Source organism: Magnolia sinica, chromosome 15, assembly GCF_029962835.1.
Source record: "Magnolia sinica isolate HGM2019 chromosome 15, MsV1, whole genome shotgun sequence".
Taxonomy (NCBI): Eukaryota; Viridiplantae; Streptophyta; class Magnoliopsida; order Magnoliales; family Magnoliaceae; genus Magnolia; species Magnolia sinica.
The window spans coordinates 6276678-6292643 of NC_080587.1; the positions used below are offsets into that span (position 1 = coordinate 6276678).

At 38.7% G+C, this 15966-nt stretch overlaps 1 protein-coding gene across 6 annotated transcripts in view; it reads left to right on the top strand.

Moving 5' to 3' along the window:
- The window catches only part of LOC131226643 (putative disease resistance protein RGA4), an 86922-nt gene that overhangs the window by 4184 nt on the left and 66772 nt on the right, over positions 1–15966 (top strand). For 3 of the 6 annotated variants that reach the window (XM_058222233.1, XM_058222235.1, XM_058222238.1), the window contains 7 exons: positions 976–1143; positions 1259–1396; positions 1975–2211; positions 2335–2398; positions 3083–3274; positions 3465–3548; positions 3728–4023. In XM_058222233.1, the coding sequence (XP_058078216.1) occupies positions 976–977 (2 nt within the window). In that variant the 3' untranslated portion in view covers positions 978–1143; positions 1259–1396; positions 1975–2211; ... (2 more) ...; positions 3465–3548; positions 3728–4023. Of the gene's footprint in view, positions 1–975; positions 1144–1258; positions 1397–1970; positions 2212–2334; positions 2399–3082; positions 3275–3464; positions 3549–3727; positions 4851–5471; positions 6104–15966 lie in introns of those variants that run through there. The other 3 variants (XM_058222236.1, XM_058222234.1, XM_058222237.1) reach the window with 3 other exon arrangements.

Genomic DNA, 15966 nt, shown 5'->3' on the forward strand with positions numbered 1-15966 from the left:
GTAGCCTGCAATAAGTTCTTAATGGTCATTCACCACTTTTTACAGTGGTGTGGTCCACCAGAGACTTGGATCTACTTAAATTTTGGGATGATGTCCTAAAATGATCTGAAACAACGGACAGGCAGCACATGGTAAGGGTAACACCTAATCCACTCCTGCAGATCACATCCAACTCGTCCAATAGTTACATTCTTGTGTGGCCCACTTAAATGATTGTTTCAACATGATTTATTGTTTGTAGAACATTATGGTCGGATTCATCTATTTCACACGCTAGATAAAATACACACACATGCAGGTTCTACAATGCTTGAATTTACTATTTTTTATTTTTATATGATTTGATCATATTATCATGTAGGGCAATCATGGTTTTATAGGTAGAATTTGTATTTCATGACCTGTTTGAATTGGTGGAATTTAAAATATAAATTCGAAAAGGAAAATGTCACATCTCATGAAAATGTAAATAAGGAAACACCCATAAAAGAATTATGAAAAGGTTGTTTCTTTCAATCTCTATGATTTTTAAGGAAATGCAAAATGATCAATGGTCTAAAAATGATAGTGTTTCTTAGAAAGTATGGAAAATTGGATTATCAAGATTTTTCGAAGAAAAGAAAAATACCCTTTTTGAGTAAAAAAGGAAAATAATTTTCCACACATTTTTTGGATTCCACCAATCCAAACAGGCAAGCAGATCATCCTTGTACGGGTTGTTGGATGATCCAAAATTGCATGCTCTACAATCATACATTGAAGGATGTTATTATTCAATAATACACTTATCTTGATTATACATACCTATATAATGAAGTAAATTCCAAGGAACTATGGATCCATTTATGCAAATTGAAAACCTGTAGATGCCATATAAATTCTGTCACAGCATTGTCAACTACCTCCTTTTTTGTTAGATGCATTGTATGGTTACTGAATTGCTTTCTATGATTGGCTGATTTATTTGGCAAACAGAACATTTAAACACCATAATTTAATCAAGGAATGCAAGTGGGACTCGAACAAATGAGATGGAGAAGGGGCGTAGCAGCACATGTGCACTATCCTTGTACAGTTGTAGGAGAACGAGCAAAGGGCAGCTGGTGGTGGTTGAACTAAAAATCAGGCCAGCCTGCTTTTCAGGTGAGTGACAAGCTTACATTGAATGTCAATCAATAGTTATTTTCTTTGCAAACTTTTCATTTTTTTTTGTTACAAATGTGGTGCAACCAATGTAAGTGGAGTGTTTTCCATCCAGGTTGCAACTTAATAAACTTTGAATGTCTACAAATCTATGGCTGTCCCCATTTATAGAGGCAACGCGAGAAGGAGAAAGGTGATGATTGGCACAAGATAGTACACATCCCAGATATTCAGATTGGATAGCCATCCAATTGTAAGCATCACTTCTTGTTCATCCTTAACTTTGCTTTATAATATATGATTTTACCAAATACTGCCTTTAGAACTATGCTTACAATTGTATATGCTATTTGTCACTTGGGTTTGTTTTGTGAGAAAAATGATCATAATATAGTCTGAGTGTGATGGTTCTTATGCATGTATGACTAAAAATCAAACCATCCAAACTGTAGGCCCTACTTTAGATGTGTGATAAACCATAAGCTATATGGAACTGATGTCTGACGTCCTAAGTGGCTGGTTGGTGGATATCTAATGCACAATTAAAATGAAAAAAAAAAGGTCAATTTGGCATGTGGGCCTTGATCAACATCAAAAACATGCATGGTTTTTGTTGTTTGTTAACAGAGGCTTCATGCTTGGCTGACATCTTTACCCTTTCTTCTTCACAACTTGTTACAGTTTTTAGCCATAGTGATGCATTTATCATTTAACATATCTATTATAATACTTTGACTTCATGAAAGGAGGGCTAGTTGTTAGCATTATCTGACTTTGGTTCTGATGGTACATGTCTACTACTGATATATTCTTATTTATTTTGCAAGATAGCTTGATTTTTTTCGAAGAAAGAACCAAGCTATAAACTGGGCATGCAGCTTAAGGGAGGGGAAAGGAGGAGAGATCAGGAGGGACCCCTGAACTAGTGTTGATCTACATGACAGTCCAAAGATGTGAGCTGGATCATTCTTCCATGAAGCTTTCCTCTCCTCCCACTCATAACAATAAAGGCAAAATGAACAATGCAAAAGATTCAGTCTGCTCCCAAAAATCCTTTTTCCTTCATGAGTAAGATATTTTCATAAATACATCAACACTATTTTGTTGTATTGCTTTTTATGGAGCCATAAATTTTCTCCTAAATAAGGTTAAATGTCTTATTATTTCATTCCTTTTTTCTTGTTTATGCAGTTAACTTCGTGGCCAGTCATGTGTGGTGGATGTAGGTTGGTTGTAGCACACATGCCAACTTAGGGTATGTGTTATAGACATGGGCATTCATCTGGTAGGGAACATTAGGCTGGTTGACTCATCAGATAAGCCATGAATGTACATGGAATATGGACCATTGGTCATTTTTTCCAATGGTCCATTTTCTCATACAAGTGTGGCCTGCCTATATAGTAGGCTAGTATGATTTTTGGGCTTGGGCATTAGGATAGTGTGCCTTTGCCTGTCATGCTCTGCTTCCTGTGCACCTCAAGCAGTATTCATCCAATCCTATTCATTGTATGGCTGTTTATGAAACATAATACAGATACATGTTTGATAGGTGTTTCCATACTCAGCAGAGAACACTTCTCTGTAAACCAAAAAAAAATAATAACAAGAAATTGATCACTCCTTTGTTATATTTATGCCCCAAAAAAAGAAAAAAAGAGAGAAGGTTCCCCTGTTTTGAGTGCAAGAAGCACACTAGCACCCTTGTATAGTCATGGTTCTCCTTGTCTTTTCTACAATGCGTTTGAACAGTAGATTTTAATCTTTCCCTTTATATTCCATCAGACTGCTATAGTTTGCTTAATTCATGTCTAAGGCGTCTATGACAAAAATTGGCATTCTTTTCTTGTATTTTTCTTTATTATGAAGCTACTTAGTTTCGCAAAATGTGTTTTGGTTGAGTTTGATTGATGAAGTAAATGAGGCATTGTATACGCAGCTGATGATAAGCAAAAACTATGACATGATGTTGGTGACCTACATCAGGCATCCATCTCTCTGTTCTAATATTAAAGGAATGGGCCAAAAGAGGGAAGCAATGATTGACTGAGGACAGCCAGCATCCCCACGATGGAGAATGACCATAGAAAGATCTGTCCACATTGAAGAAAGCTCTCTTGACTTGCATTGGGTAACGATTGCATTCTCTCTTCATCTTTTTCTCCTATTCTCATATTCCATGCTTGGTTGCAATTGGAGCATTAATGCCAGGAACTTCCCTCACAATGGCATTTTTTAATGACATATGGAAGTTCTCTCATATGTATCTAATATTGAACTGACTCACCAAGTTGTTCCTGTGTTGATATATCATCATGCAGGAACTGGACACTTAGAATGCCTAAGATGAGAAGCAACAATAGCTGGTGAATGCCAACACTAAGGATAGAAGCATCTATGAACAAGTAAGAAAGCTTATTTGTACATGAAAAGTTGAATCTAATTAATGCTTTTTTACATTGGTATGACAATGTTGCCCACACCCAATGTGAGTTGTAACCAAAATAAAATGCTTGTTATATATGTTCAACAGGCCTATTGGATATCCTTGGTGATCATCTATCTTATGGACATGTCGTTGCAGAGCTTTCTCACCTATGGCCGCAAGGAGGAGAGGACTACATCTTGGAGGAACTATCTCTCTGGAGCATTGAACTCATCGATTGTGACCTTTTTGTCACTGTTGGCATCCATCCAATTGAAAAATCTCATCAAGCTTTCCAAGTTCAGTTATGTCTGCTGGAAGGGAGTCTTCTGGCAAGGCCTATATGGATTTCAGTTAGATGATCTTTTCTACCACGTCCAAAGTAAAACCATAGAGAAATGCTAAGGTGATTCATGTGCAAGCAGATGGAAGAGGCAGAGATTCAAGTCACATATGTGTGAGATCCAAGCTGTTCATTAGTATATATTTTCTCATTTTATCAAAAAGGATAAGAAAAATATTGCCAGAGAGTATCTTGAGTTTTACTAATTGACTCAGGAGAATACTTGGATGCTTAGCTTGTAAAAGTGGCGTCCATGGCTCAGTGATCCGAAACCATTTGTTTATTGAGCCCCACCATGGAAGAATCCTTCAAGATCTTGACTAGTTATAGGGAAACTTTTTTCCCATATAGAAGTTTTTAGTATCAACCAATCCTCTATTTACCCATACTTCATTAGTGTTCAGGGTTTCCTTTCATTTTGATTATTTTCAAAATATATATGTTTATATATTCTAGAAACCTGCATTATTTGACACCGATGTCTGACACATGTTGATGTTCTATTTTCTTCTTACGTCTGGCAACGTTTATATACATTTTGTTTAGGTCATAGTTTCGCTACTAGAATACATTTTCCTGTTTCTTATGTATATGGTGTTTGGAACCAAGAGAGAATATGTGTTTTAAAAACATACTCTTATTGACACACGTTATTAAATGCATGGTAGAGAAGTTTCTTTACTTTTTGGTAAAAGGTATATTGATGAAATATCATGCTCTGTTCTCCACACACACACACACACACAACACAATATGCATGCCGACATGGTGATAACTGTGGATGCCTATTAGCTTGTGTTTTTATTAGGATATCTATTCTTGGTTCGATATTGACTTTATATGAGGTGTTTCTAATAAAATAACTTTCATATGTCATTATAGATCTGTACAGAAATATGGGAGTGGGGGGTTTTCCAGGACCTTGTTTCTACTTATTTCGTTGTCCACCCCCCACCAAAAGAAAAAAAAAAAAACACTTCTGTCCATGTCCAAAATAGGTATGCATATCTGTGTCGACATTGCATTGTCTCAACATTGTTTTTTGGTTACATTGACTGCCCCTCTTTAAATCCTGGATTGTTTAATGGAACGCTTTACTCTTTTTACTCTTTTAGGCTTGTCTTCTATCGGTGATTTGAGTAGTCCCTAAAAGAAATTTGGGGATTGAGTACCTGAGAAAGTGAAAAAAGGTGACATGTTTATCTTATTTGCAACAAGAAACATAATTGCTTATCAATTATTTATCCAATGAAACGCATTCATGAAAATTGAAATCTTTTCAGTTACTTGCAACAGGATGACAGAATTCTGACAATAAGATCAAGATTGTGCTTTGTTGACCATCAAGGGTATACATGTGTTGGTGTGTTTTATATAGTCCTGTTGCTTCTTATATTCTCTTATGATTCCTTGCCTAATGTTGTGGTTGTGTGGATCTCTTGACTGGCAATTCTGCAGAAATCATTCAGAAGGCAGGATCACAAGATTAATGTAAGATCTTTTTCTGATGAAAGGTAGAGTTATATTTAATCACTGACCCAAGAGGCATGCTACTTGCAGGCATGCGACACCCAATACAACTGTCACACAGAAAGTCAAGACTTGGAACACATGTTGGTGATCCAAGCCCTTCTACACACTGGCGTCATGATGAATGTGTCTTCACCTACTATCAGTTTTATCCATTCATCAGATGAGCCACACTTGTATTGAGAAAATGGATGCAGTTTTGTCCATTCATTAGGTGAGCCACACTTCTATTGAGAAAATGGGTGCTTAAACGATCGATAAAATGATAACCAATGGTACATGAGTGGACCACTAATTCACCATATTAGTGGGCTGACCGAACTTTTACACTTGGAAACTTTCACCAAGGGGAAGACCTTATGAATGGAATGGATCTCACACACATATGCCATACCGGCGCAGGTGAGGGCCCTTATATTTGTCCTCTTTAGAAGTGCATCCACAAGAAGGACCAGCTCCTTCAAATGTAAAATTTCTATCCACTTGTTAATATTTTCAATCCCATGTTTATTTTATTAATTATGTAATATCTACACAACAGCCAAAGAACTGGGGTATGTTTATAGGAATGTATCTACTGATGTATTGTGAACATAACATTCTCTAGAAGCTCAGTTAACAGTTATAGCATTATTGATATGTGCAGGATTTGCGAAATCAGTTACCGCTTTTGCAAGAAATGGTCACAGATGAGAAGTTGCAACATCCCGGATTTTTTGTCAACTTGGACTTAGGCGTCCTTATGCAATGGGTCGATCATAACACCTTATTAACTCCTCAGAATTCAATCCTAAAGTCTAAAATCCCTTTTTAACCCATTTCCTTCAAAATCTCACCTTTCACTACCTTATTCTTCAACTTTTTCTAAGTACTTTCATATCAGACACAAATTCTAAAGTTTAAGTGATAAAGAATAATACTTAAACTAAAATTTACTATAAATAGTAAATAAATAAATAAATGGGTTTTTAACCATTAAATTTTTGGAATCTCATGAAATAAATAGGTTATTTAGATAGAGCAGCTTCTCCTACCCCAAAATCATATATTGCACGTCGCATAACTTATTCCGGATTGAAAGATACACCCATTTTAAATATCGGGTGGTGAAACCACTACCACTAGATAGGACAGCGGTCGGCAATGGCATCGCCGTGACGGCGAGGCCTCGCCGTCCAGCGGCCGCAGCGGGTCCGGCGGCCCGTTTTCTGCCCCGTTTTCTGCAGTTTTTAATTTGACTTCGAAAAGTTATATCTCCCTCGTTATAACTCTGATTTAGGTGATTAAAAAGCCAGATTGAAGCTTGATAAGTCTAATTTTATATAAAAATAAGTGAAAAATATAATAAAAATTTTAATATAGTTAAATATAGGTCGTTGTGACAATTGTCCGAAAATCATTAGTTTAGACAGCTGCTGCTTCTAGAATTTTTAAAATTTCTCTAAAATACGAAATCCCATGAAATTTAGTGGAGACGAAGTGAACTTAATAACGAACTACGAAAAAAATAATTAAAATAATATACTAACTAAAAGTGCCAAAAATGGGCATAGAACTGCCCTACGACCTTATTCTGTCGTAATTAGGGTGGAATTTGGTTAAGTACTAAACTAAACAATCGATGGATTTGGCGCGAACCACTTTCCACACGAACTGCAAGACCCAAAACCATTAAAATCGCTAACCCAACATTACCTAGAAATCTAGGATCAATCTCAAAACTCAGTTGCTCTCACGAGCACATTGAAACTCCATATTGGACCTGAACCGCGCGTCGAAAGTTCGATTACCGCGAAACTATACGGTTATGACCGCTTTACTGGACTCAACAACCATCTCGAAAATCAAGTCCCAATAGTATCCAAAAATGCACAACTTGAGCCCGGAGCGAAGTGTGTGAGAAACGCGAATATCTTTAGGAAATGAACTTAAACTTAAGTGATTTGGGCCGTTTGCTTGTGGGCCAAATTTAAGGTTTCAGACCATCGGATTCTGACCCAACTACACCCTTAGATCAGGAAAATTTTCCTACACAGGTCAGTGTACTTGTGGCCCTGATCGAGTGACGATGGCCGTTGAACTGAAACTGGTCCCCCACGGTCAATCCAAAAATCCGATTGGACCGAAATCTTAACCTGCCTTAGATCCATTGACAGGGAGCTTGCCCTGACCGTGTGCAGGTAATGAACCTCCAGATGACCTCTGTTGGCCCGAAATAGATGCATTTTGGCTATAACCTAAGTATACCATGGCCCTAGAGCCATTTGCGTCAGTTATGGGCATATGTAAACACCTTAACCCACCCCTCTCTCATTCCATACGAATTTCCTAACCCTAGGAGAGAGAAGAGAGAAAAGAGGAGGAGAAAGTGAGGAGAAGTGAGAGAGATCTGGAGTTAGTAGCCGGGATTCGTTCCCACCGCTCCACGTATCAAATCGTCTCTTCCGTGTTGCTAAACTGTTGCTTTCAACTCTATTTTTGGATAAGAAATCCTAACCCTAATCTGTTTTAGGTATCTAAATAGATAGATCGGTGAAATAGCTAACCTATTTCGTGATTCAAGTAGCCGTTGTACCGTAGACAATGATGTAATGTTCAAACTGAGCTTGGTACGGGTTTACCGGCGAAAGGTAGGGACTATAAATGTTTAGGTTATGGTTTTCAAGGCTTTCAATGTCAGCTACTGGTTTATATTTGACTTGATTGCTGCCATATAATCCTAGTTATGATACTTTGTGTATATTATACATATGTGAACTATGTTGAATATAAAGATGCATTCCATATGTTTGTTGAAATGATCGAATGAATTCGAAATTATGATTTGTGTTCGTCATGACTATAAACATAGGATTCATGGTTGTCATCGGTATTATGATCACTATGTGTGATGATTTGTTATAATATATGACGTAACTAACCTAGTTCATATATTGGGCAAAGGGTAGCCTAAGTGTTTGATAAAATGTTTAAATAAGTGTGAAATCCTGATTTGTGCTTGTCATGATTTCTAATCTAAGATCCATGTTTGTTATATGCTTTATAACCTACGTTGTGTAGGAAATTGCTATAGTTCATGTCGTAACTAATCTAGTCTATGTATTTAGTAATGTGTAGTCTAAGTGTTTGATAAAATGCCTGAATGAGAAAATACTTGTTGAAATGTATTTAAAGGGGGTGTTGAGATGGGATTCTCAATTAACTTATCTATAACTATAGTTTCCTTCATGTGACCTATCTTACTACTACGTGCTATATGGATGAAATGCTTATGTATGACAACATGCGTACTATGTGTTTGTTAAAAATGCTTAAACGAGATTTATATTTGAATTGGTTGTCACATACTGTTTGACTATCACATATGAATACCTATTGTGTTTGAATATGACTGGGACTACTGTGTAGTCCAGGCAATCGGTAATGATTCCTGAATTAGTGGCTGAGGTTGTTTGCCACACAAGACACATTTGATGAATCTGAGCCGTACGGTGATTATCGACAGTGGTTAGGCCACGAGAAGTGCGTACACGCTCCATGTCGATAAATTCAACGTGCACTCGTACCAATCGAGCTTGTCAAGTAACCCGATTGGCCTAATGTGTGTTCACCATGTATGGACACTACTATTTGAATCTAAGGTACCAACTTACTAGTGAAAAGCCCGTTTAACCTTAGTACTATGATCCGCCAAGACTCATGAGCCGGGTATGGTGGTATGAGACATCGTGGTCGAGCTGTCGGCCTACGCTATGGCGACGAGCCTCCCCGTAGTGACCAGTGAGCAACCTAAACTCGTGAGCCAAATACGGTGGTATGGGACACTGTATTCGAGCTGTCGGCCTACGCTAAAGTGACGAGCATTTCCCATAGTGACCTCGAGTATACACTAGGACTACACTAAGGTGACGAGCCTTTCCGTAGTGACCTTGAGTATAAATACGCCTACCCCGGCGTAGCCTGGCTGTGGTCCCCAGTCGGGTTAGTAACGAGCCTTCGAAAATAGACTGCCAGTTGGTAGGGCATTGGTGGTGTGACCTCGAGTATGAATTAAGTCCACGTGGAGATGACATGCCTCCCGTAACAACCACTAGTATAAACTCGCGAACTTGCCTATCGTATGTGACTAACTAGGATTGACGACCCTAGATGGATCATTGTTTGGGTAGTGATATAAAGAGAGGTGCCTTAGCTTCCCGAACCTGCTGTATGAATAGACCTAATTAAGAACTTGGCTAACACGACCATGCATCGCATTGCACAGTGCTTTAGCGAAGAAGCGCACGTTTACCGGGAGTGTTGCATTCGCGATCGTGAGATGATGTCACTGAGGGAGTGCAGACGAAGACATACATCATTATTGCATACCATTCTTGTATTAACAAGAGTAATTAGGACTTGATTGTTGTACTATTTTATCATTACTACTTGATTGAATTGATAACATGTTAATATTTGCTTTATAGTTTCACTGAATTAGCTACTCATTCCTACCTGGGACGGTGTTTTAAAACACCACCCAGACTCTTGTTTAGATGCAGGTGATGGCGAGGTCCATACAGCAGAGTTGGACTTCGTGGGCGAGGAGGAAGGATTCTCATATGTACAACTATCTGGCAGATCTATGTAGATCTCATACCGATGCGTAGGGACTACTGAGATACTTGTTTAGTCGAACACATTTACTTCCTGTATTTTATATGGTTAGAAACAACACATGTATATATTTAGCCCGGTTTCATACTTATACTCCAAAATTGTGAAACGTTTCCATAATTAAATGCATTCATTTCAGTCTTTTGCTTGCCAAATTACATTAACTCTGGAGTATGATATGTTGTTTTAGTATAATTTCACTCATGTTTAAATGCACTAATACAGGCAACATTCAATTATCATTATCTATGTTGCATAAGTGATGCATTGGAACTCGAGAGTAGAGCTTTGCTCGACCACCGATTTTCGGGGTGTTACAGAAATATAGATTGAGGTGGAGTTTTGTATATAGCTATAGTTTCTTGGTCTTCAAAGTTGTTGCATTGTTTGTGTTTGTATTTCATGCATACAAGCGAACACTCAGCCTACATTTTTATACAGAATAATGTGACTTTGCATAGTGCTACATTTTTATTTTTATTTTTTATTTATTTATTTTGGCAGCCGTTGAACTGTGACAGGAAATGTCAACAATGCAGCCCAATTCAGAGTAATGGAAGAATCTCTAATGAAATCTCCTTATTCACATCGAGAACGCAAGTTAATTCTACTTTCTTTGTTTTCAAGATCCGTATGCTATAGCTTGCACCAGGACGAAGGCTAAAAAGATGATGATCATAATATATTTGTGATCATCTCCTTGTATTAGATACTCCATATTCAAAATGGAGAGCAATCTATTTACACAAAGCTATGCATCATTCCTTCCCATCAAGGCTATAGGATCTATTGGTTTTGATTTTATAGTACCTCAAACGGTAATATTAGTAGAAACATTTCTGAAATGTTTAGCAACATCTACAGGGGCATCACTGTCGGCAGTTACTTAATCATGGCAATATATGGGAGCTAGTGAAGATCTCAACTTTTTGAAGGCTCAATGGTATATGCATGGTTTTCTAAATTTATATGAATAATGACTAATTCATACAGGGTTTGGGGTAAAATATTTAATCCAAAGTTACTGTCATGTTGCAGAGATGCCGCATACTTGAAGTTTCAGATACAGGTCGAATCTTGATCTCCAATCTTCCTATCGATGACCTGGCTACAATTTTGCACCTTTCAACACGGATTCAACCAAACTTCCATCCAATACAACAGCTTGGATTAGAGAAGCCAGACCTGGTACCTTTCATCCCTTCCATGTTCAAGTATTTGAGGGAAAGGGGGATGCAAGTCGAAGTAAAGGTTGTCTACATTGCAATTGAGGCTCTGTGGCTTCATACATTCATGGATGTGGCCCACTAGATTGTATGGACAAATGATCAAGACCACCCATCTTGTCACCCCTACCATTGTGGGTGATTGTACAGAAGACAGAATCTGTGCTACCTGATTTCGGTTCTGTAGTCGGATTATGAAGACCAACATCTACACAAACCTACCATTTGTGGGTGATTGTACAAAAAAATGCCGATAGGAGAATCCTAGCTGCCCAATTTTCTCTGTTGAATGTGATATTTATACAGTTTGTACAAAAAATGGCTGATTTTTGTCATCACCCGTTTGCTTGAAGGCTCTTACTCAGACACAGGATTTTCGAATTGATGTGATATTTATACAATTGCCTGTCACCATTTTGTATAAGGGCAGGCTCCAAATTGAAAGTGAAGCAATAGGCTGCTCAAATTCTATGTCAAGGGTGGGTAATCTGGTGTCCAAACGGGATTCTTCAGATCGAGCATGGATGGTCCTCATTGCTCGCAAGTTTATCAGTTGCTATGCTTCACGAGTAGGTTTCAAGAAGCAATGATCACTTTACTAGCTGTTTATAGCTCTATCCTCGTGTTGAGTTTAGGAGGCTAAAGTATATAAATGGATGTTTAAGTAGAGGAAGAAAGAGAGATTGTATTATTTTAGAATGCATGTAAACCAGATATGTAGTCCGACTGTTATGCTTGTTATAAGTAATCATATGAGTTTCATGTGCTATGTTTATGTTAAGTAATTGATTGGTCATTGTATTTACCTTTTTATTTTTGGTCGTGGATCTCTCTGTTTAACCTTTTTTTCATACTAGTGCTTTGAAATTTGCTGATGCAAAATAGCTCCAACAAGAATAACAAGTTTGGTGGGCTGATGCCAGATAATAGGTCTCAAGAATTTAGAGGATCCCAGGTTAAGTCTCAGTACCAATTTTGGTGGGCCCATGCCCTCCACATCAGACTTATGCATGTCAAGTAGCTTTTTCCCAGATTAATCACACCCATGGATCATTTTATTTTTTAAAATTTTTGTGAAACCTTTTCCTGGATTAATCACACCCAAACAGAACGTTCGTTCCAATTACAAGCATATGTTTGTAGAATCTGAGGCCTTGTTTGGTAGACGACTAAAAATTAGCTCATCTCATTTTAATTATCATTAATTATGCATTAGAATTTAGAAATCTTGTTCTCTAATACATAATTACTTCAGGAATTGAGTGGTGCCATCTAGCTAACAAGATGTTCTCATCTCCCAACTTTAGTGGGCTCCACAGGGTTGATGATTGTCTTGATCACTTTTTAAATTGTTGTGAGTTTCTTTGGACCATTATTTATATACTAGACATTACTAACCATATCATCGATTGTCCATAGTTCTGCATCATAAACAAGATCACAATTACCCATATATGTTGATTAGGGAGAGGCTACATATGGAATTTTTAGGATTGTTTGATCATTGAGGCTTTTTATCACCAAACGCATGACCAAAAAATCAAACAAGATGGCCCCATCAAGTGACCAGTCGCAATCACCATAGATGTCTACGGTGGAGAGTGAAGTGTACCCAATTTGTGGTGTATTTGAGGGAGATTTTCCTTTCTTGAAATATATGTGGATGCAAATTGCTGTAGGGCCCACCGTGATGTATGTATCTTATCCACACCATCCGTCCGTTTTACCATATTGTTTTAGGGCACTAGCCCAAAACTGAAGCATATCCAAAACATAAGTGGCCCCCCAAAGAATGTGTGGTAACCCCAAAATCAAACATGCTTACGTGGCAGGTGGGCCACACATGTCATTGACGAATACCTTTCAAAAGTCCATTGAGTCTAGCAAGGGAATATTCCTGCCGTGTGAGTGCCATAAAACGAGAGAAAAACTTCTATACTCTGGCAGAGCGTGATGGATCATATGCAGGCACTTAGAGATTGCACACTTGGAATACGACAAAGTCAAATTAAACCATTCAAATTATAGCATCTAGCTTAGATGTACCATGAACGAAAAAAAAAAAAAAAAAAATCATGATTACTTGGCAATCTGAAGGTGAAAATTGAAAAATATCCGATGGTCTTATTTCAACAAATTAACAAGTGACCACCAATCAAAGGTTGGGATTGTTCATTCAATCTGATATTTGGACTCTTAACTTAGAGATATTGCTTCTACAATTTAGTCAGTGTATTTTGAGTTTATATATATGCCACGTGTACTTATTTTATAGTGCCTGGGTATCAAGGGTCACAAGCCACCAGAGTATCAAATAACTGCAAGTGTATTGATGAACATGTGAAGAATTGGAGAATTTTTCAATGATTTTCTCGTATATAGGGAGAGATATGCTCACACACAACTAGTTGAAAAATTCAAATTGTTCCAACTAGCCATCCATTAAATTTTTATTTTTTTTTGTAAACACCTCTTTTTATTTACATATAATTCCTCCTTATAATAGGGTATATGACATCAAGTTTTATATAGGTGTTATAGGAATATGTGTCACATATCTAGTTCGTTTATCAAACAAGGCATACTGATTCAATTTTATTTGATAAAATTTATTAAATGATCTTATCCACTTGAGCCACACATGCAAATTTAATCTGAATTGTTCCAAATTGTTGGACTGAATTTTTAATAACCTACTCTTTTTGTACAAGAAGATCATATTATTTGTAAGACCCGTGTCCTAATCTTCTACGGTCTTTTCGGTTAAATTTCGGCAATCCTCGATCCAAATCCGACGTTTGCGCGTGATCCTAAGCCAGGTCTCCCATACCGAAGTCAGCTCGAACCAAAACTCGTACCTTAGCGACTGCGCTGTCGCCACGGTTCCAACGCTGCAACTTGTGCACCGAACCGATACCTAGGCTAGAAGATGTGGGCTTGCGTTCGTTCAGAAGAAACGCCGCGCGTTGCGAATTTCGAGGGAATCTCTATGATATGTCCCATCAATCAATCAATCAATCAATGTCAAGTACAACCATACCTCAAATACAAGCCCCATCCCTCCTTTTTCCCTCAAGTCAACTCTCTTTCTACCTCACCATTCCCCTTTGCAAAATTTCAACCGCAACCATACCTCTTTTACAAAAAAATTAAACTAAACCATACCCTCCCATTTCCTTCCTTACATCATCCCATCACCTCACTCCCTCTCTCATTTCTCAAATCTCCCAAGCAATCCAAAATTTCCAACGCCCAACACTCTCTCCCAAGCCAAGTGTGGCCCACCCTCTCAGCTCTCATCCCCACCATTAAACTCCCATCAACCTCCATCAAACTTAAAGGCAGGGAGCTTATAAGCCTTAGGGAGCAAGGAGAAGGCCTAGAGGTGGGTGATCCATCGTTAAATTCTTATTTTAGGGCTCACTTCTTGGTGGGACCCATTTTGATGTATGTAACGTATCGATGGAGGGCCCATAGTGGCGGGGTCCCTCCCTTCTATCACTCTCTCTCTCTCTCTCTCTCTCTCTCTCTCTCTCTCTCTCTTTCTCTTTGTATGGTGATGATGATGAAAGGGAGTGTGACCCATCTAGTGTGTGTGTGTGTGCCCCACTATGAAGCATATATTTCATGTGGGACCCACTAATTGATGGGATGACTCTACACCGCCCAACCGTTACCGGGCCTGGACGGAAGGAAAACGCAAATATCAGATTGATCTAGGTCAAGTGGACCACGTTTATGTGGGACCCACCTTGATTAGAATGGTGGGCCACGTCTATGTGGGACCCACCACAATGCATGTGTTTATCCATGACCGTCCAGGACGGGTGTGGCTAACATGGAGGCATGTACTGACATGGGTGTAGGCCCCACCTGGATGTATGTATGTGATCCACGCTGTCTATCCTGTTCCCAAGATCATTTCAGGCGTTGAGTCGAAAAATGAAGTTAATCTGAGTATTTGGTGGACCGTATATTAGAAAACAGTAGTATTTACGGTTAAAAATCCACCTGATGATCTTATACACCAAGATTCCTTGGATATTAGACTCGTTTGACTTGTCTTAAGCCGTAGGAACAAGTGGACGGAGTGGATTTTGTTGATGTGGGCCCCACCTAGGAGAAACCCCAAGAAAAGCATAAAACAAAAAAAAAATCAACGAGGCAGCAGCGCCTGCTGCTGCCCCTGACGACGCAGAAGCGTCTGCGTGGATGCTAGGTGGGCTAGGACCCACGGCCCCAGCTGTGGAACCCACCATGATGTGTGTCGACCATCAACACCTTGCATTTGGTGGGCCCCCCTCCCAGCTGTGGGCCGCCCAAAAATCAGCTACATGTGGCGCTCAGGTGGCCCACATCATAAGGAACAGTTGGATTGGACGCCTACCATTGAAACCCTTTTGGGTTCCAAAAGTTTTGGATCAGATATGATATATGTTTTTCCTCCTCATTCGGTCTGCGTGACCTCATCCAAAGGTTGGATGGCATATAGATAGTACGGCGGGCCCCCAGGTTTGAGTGGCCTTATCAACAGTTTGGATGGCAGACAAACATCACCGTGGACCCCAGGTCCACGTGACCTCATGAACAGTTTGGATGGCATGTAGACATTACAGTGGGCCCAGGTTGGGTGGAAAATAGAC